Source organism: Adiantum capillus-veneris, chromosome 12 (genome assembly GCF_014529385.1).
Source record: "Adiantum capillus-veneris isolate H3 chromosome 12, ASM1452938v2, whole genome shotgun sequence".
NCBI lineage: Eukaryota > Viridiplantae > Streptophyta > Polypodiopsida > Polypodiales > Pteridaceae > Adiantum > Adiantum capillus-veneris.
The window spans coordinates 30,164,109-30,168,932 of NC_140942.1; the positions used below are offsets into that span (position 1 = coordinate 30,164,109).

A 4,824-nucleotide genomic window follows, 5' to 3' on the forward strand; every position below is an offset into this window, starting at 1 on the left:
CTTGGTCACATGCAAAAAGGACCATTAAATGAATAACTATGCCCAACCTTTGTAACTATGCCTATTTCGGCATAGTTGTGAAGTGCAAGGCTTAGTTGGGAGGATGAATGAATATCTAAGCCTCGCGCATGCACATGCAACAGGCTTAGTTATTCATTTAATGTTCTTTTTAGGGAGAGTTGGCTTAGTTATCTATAACTGATAACTAAGCCTTGCGTGACCATAGCCGATGTAAGGAGGGAGGGCCTAGCCATGTGAACGATTGTTTGTAAAAAAGTAGGAGAATTATTCTACACCAAGGCACGTGGACAGAGGAAATGGTATTTTCGCAACACGTATCTACAAGCCCACTACGTTGTATGGTTGAGTGTGTGAGGGCGAGGGGGAGGGGGATGCTGGAGCTTATAAAGAGGAGCGTAAGAGCTCATATATAGTAAGAGAGAGCACTGCGTTACGCTGTCTTTAGTTGTCTGTGTAGAAACTTTGCACGCATCAGCATTAATGGCTTACTACGAGCAGGCCCCCGCGCCCTACCACCATGCGCAGCCGGAACCTCATGCCCCCCAGGGCCAGCTTGTGAGGATCTTCTGCAAGGCCGACAAAGCTTACAACCTCGCCGTCCGCAACAACACTCCTGTCATGGTCCCCGCTCGCTCTGATGATCCTTCTCAGGTTGGTCCTCATCCTCACTGTGTGTTTGTTGGGGGGGTGGGAGCCACCGTTTCAAGGGTCACCTACCCGCACTCGTTACAACGGTCTCTTGTGAATGTGCTATGCAGCTTTGGATGAAGGACATGTCTCCTGCACAGCATACTCAAGATAACTATGGATCTCCTGCGTTCACACTCATAAATGAAGCGACCAGGAAAGTTTTAAAGCACGGGAAGAAGGAAGGGACGCAGGTGGGCAACTGGTTTGCAATTTGCACTGTAATGTGAGAGGGTAACACGCACATTATAGTTCTTTTTTGCCAGAGTGGATTCCTGTTGCACCTATGGTTTACCATGTAGTTGATTGTTGTGTAGATGAAGTAGAAATGCTGAAGTATGTGTTTATATAGTGACTGCATTTGCATCGTATACACCTATTCCAGTGGAAAAATATCCCTGTAACAAGGATACAGAACATTTTAGAAGCATTTCTGGGGGGACACCTCATTTGATAGTAGGCGTAGCTATGGCGTACTCTCTCTCTCTCTCTCTCTCTCTCTCTCTCTCTCTCTCTCTCTCTCTCAAAAAGAAATGCTGTTTTGTTTGGTCTCTCAAAAAACTCCTTTATTTGGGTATGTGCAGTTGTCTGTGGTGGACTATAGGCCTGGGCACATTGATGAGGATCTCCTCTTTTCTGAAAGCCAAGATTTTGGCGAAGGCTTCCGATCAATTCGCATGGCAAGTGACACACTACTTAATATGACAGTATATCATGAAGAGGAGAAAAAGTCCCTCTTCCACCATGGAGATAAGCATCCCCCAATGAAGGAGGGTACACCCCTCGTTCTCGATACCTGGCACACGCGGGACAACCAACTGTGGAAAATATTTCCACTCTCGTGTTAGTGCCTTAATCTTTCGGAACTCTTGCAAATTATTTTCTTTTATGCCTTGAAAAGAGCTAATTATTCATTTATGTTGAATCTGCAGAAAGACTCGTAAGTTGGAGGAGAGCTGAAGAGCGTTTCGACAATGTGTGGGTTGCAGTTTTGGCCATGCTACTAACGTATATACGTGTCGTTTTCTTATGTTGCATGTCGTACCGCCTGAAGTATAGAGTTTGTTTAATTATGTGGATGTATGCAGGTGATGGCCAATCCTGTATATTGAAGTGCCATTGCTAGAAAGTATACATTTATCATGTCATGTGTCATGTACATATGTAAGCCAAGTTTACCAGAATTTTGAATAAGACCTGCTCTTTGCTCTTTGGCCGGATGTTTGGAGTAAAATGACATGTGCGGTGCTGTTATTTTATTTCTAGTTATTTAAGCAGTTGCAGTATTATCAGCTGAGAGCTACTAAAGATCCTATGGGATCGAATCGTAGATGGCAACTAACGATACATCACTGCGGATCGGATTCAGTATGCTAGTTCTGCATCTGGTATACAACAACCATACGCGCCCTTGGCGGAGTGGCTCATAACAACAAAAACAATGCATTCTAAAGGCCATAAAAGTTTCAATTCCAATCGGAAACATTAAAGTTGAATGTCCAAATTATCATCCAATTCAAAGCCTAGATGGATACTGAAGTATTTAAAGTTTTTAGAATTTTGTTTCTTTGTCAATTTTGCAAGGGTTTTGTCATGGTCATGGAGGTTGCATGAGGGTGGTTTAGGGTGTATATAGGATTTAAGTTGGTTATAGAACTATTCAATGGGTGACTATTGTACGAACTTTTTCAATGTAATCATTGCAAACAATCAATACTTTGTAAGTATGGATTGAACGTTTAGCTTACCCATTCTTTATGGTTGTTCCAGGGACATCCCACTGGCCTGGACCTAGTGTGAAGTCTAGCCTTTTGATTATGGATTAAAAAAATCTGCAATTCGGAAAAAATCATTTCAATTTACCCATTCTTTATGGCTGTTCCAAGGACATCCCATTGGCCCGGACCTAGTGTGAATTCAAACCTTTTGATTATGGATTAAAAAGATATACAATTCGGAAAAAAATCATTTCAATCGATAGTTGATGTCAGTAAAATCCAAATGAATTTTTGATGCCGAACACAAATTATTGATCGTTAGTAAAATGCAAAGTGAATTTAGGAACCACGAAGATTTACAAATTTTCTCATGTAGATCTTTTCCAATGTTTCATACAATGCATTAACATTGTAGCTTTTGGGGGGTAGGGGACCGCCAGCCCCCATATTTTGTGAGAATTTGTCCAAAACTATTTTCTTGTAAACCGTTTGTCGAATATGTAGCATAAAATCATTTCAATCGATAGTTGATGTCAGTAAAATCCAAATGAATTTTTGATGCCGAACACAAATTATCGATCGTTAGTAAAATGCAAAGTAAGGAACCACGAAGATTTACAAATTTTTCCATGTAGAAAATGAAAGTCTTTTCCAATGTTTCATACAATGCATTAACATTGTAGCTTTTGGGGGGTAGGGGACCGCCAGCCCCCATATTGTGAGAATTTGTCCAAAACTATTTTCTTGTGAACCGTTTGTCGAATATGTAACATAAAATCATTTCAATCGATAGTTGATGTCAGTAAAATCCAAATGAATTTTTGATGGCGAACACAAATTATCGATCGTTAGTAAAATGCAAAGTAAGGAACCACGAAGATTTACAAATTTTCTCATGTAGAAAATGGAAGTCTTTTCCAATGTTTCATACAATGCATTAACATTGTAGCATTGGATTTAGAAATTTTCTCATGTAGAAAAACGAAGTCTTTTTCAGTGTTTCATACAATGCATAACATTGTGAGCTTATGTTATGCTTATGCGCTTGAGAGGCATCGTATACCTAGCTAGGTACGATTGGGGGTTAGGCAACTGCGAGTCTCCATATTGTGAGAATTTGTCCAAAACTAGGTTCTTGTGAACCGTTTGTTGACTGTTAACTATGTAACATAATTAAATGCAAAAGTGCTATAACACTCGTATACCTAGCTAGGTACGATTGGGGGTTAGGGAACTGCGAGTCTCCATATTGTGAGAATTTGTCCAAAACTAGGTTCTTGTGAACCGTTTGTTGATTGTTTAACTATGTAATGAAAAAGTGCTATAACACTTGTCAAACATATGTACATGGTCAAGCAAGCATGCAAGCATACCACACATATTTTCAAAAGTCAAAACTAATCGATATTTACGACGATTTTACCATACTCTTTACTTTGTTTTACTCTAGTCTAGCATAAAGTAACAATCATCCGCAGCAAGAGATTGTGGAGCAATCTCCACTTCTACTAACCTCCCTCATTGCTTCTTCAGACCCGGGTCACTAGAATGTAGTAACAAAGACTGCTTTTACTTGCTTGCTTTGGGTTTTTTAGTTTCTTTCCCTTGCTCAAAGCATCTGTGAGCCATCCTTTACCACGCAAACCACCAAACTACTCAGCGCTGGGCAATCTCCCTTGTTGGCAGGTTTTTAGTATTTTATCACAATCTTGCCAAGTTTCCATCAAGTATCTTGAGGTATGGGATGTACCTAAGAGGAAGGGGTACGAAGGGTTTTCATTTGGTTCTCTTCATCTAGCTAAAGACACGTCACCTCTCTAGCAATGGTGTGTTAAAAAAAAGAATGTTGACCGTCAAGAAAGTGGGAGAGATTCAACGAGCCTCACATTCCTTGTAGTCGAGTGAGAAACCAAGTTATCAAGAAAGGAACGAAGGGCTTCTACTTACCATTCTCGATTGCATCACCCAATCATAACCAGTATCATGGTCACCCTCTCTAGCATGACCGCTATTGCATGAATTTACATGCTAATCTCTCACTCAAGTAGATTTGTGACATAGAACTTGTTTTTGAAAAGGATTCAATGCCCTTCTTTCTCTTATCATAACCCTCATTTAGACTCGATGAATATTTTCCCCCAACCCTAATCTCAAGACAAAATAAGCACTCAAAAGGAAACCACAACATAATTAGTTAATCTCAAGTTAACATTGATCGAACACATGTTTAATCATCAAACATTTAGAAATTTAGAAATTTTCTCCTGTAGAAAAAAGTTTTTTTCAATGGTTCGTACAATGCATAACATTGTGAGCTTCTCCTCGAGAGGCATCGTATACCTAGCTAGGTACGATTGGGGGTAGGGAACCGCCAGTCCCCATATTGTGAGAATTAGGA

The 4,824-nt window shown here is 40.2% G+C and overlaps 1 protein-coding gene across 2 annotated transcripts; it reads left to right on the forward strand.

The window, feature by feature from the left end:
• The first annotated feature begins 412 nt into the window (after positions 1–412).
• LOC147445507 (ricin B-like lectin R40C1) lies at positions 413–1,928 on the forward strand. 2 transcript variants are annotated; one of them, XR_015189919.1, is made up of 5 exons: positions 413–672; positions 780–902; positions 1,293–1,551; positions 1,641–1,716; positions 1,797–1,928. XR_015189919.1 is itself a non-coding variant. In XM_086526051.1 (4 exons), coding segments are annotated over exons 1-4 (555 nt in total). In that variant the 5' UTR covers positions 415–501; the 3' UTR covers positions 1,643–1,928. The 2 variants fall into 2 exon arrangements, 1 of the variants encoding a protein (XP_086382177.1); XM_086526051.1 differs by having other exon boundaries at positions 415–672; positions 1,641–1,928.
• The last annotated feature ends 2,896 nt before the right edge of the window (positions 1,929–4,824 follow it).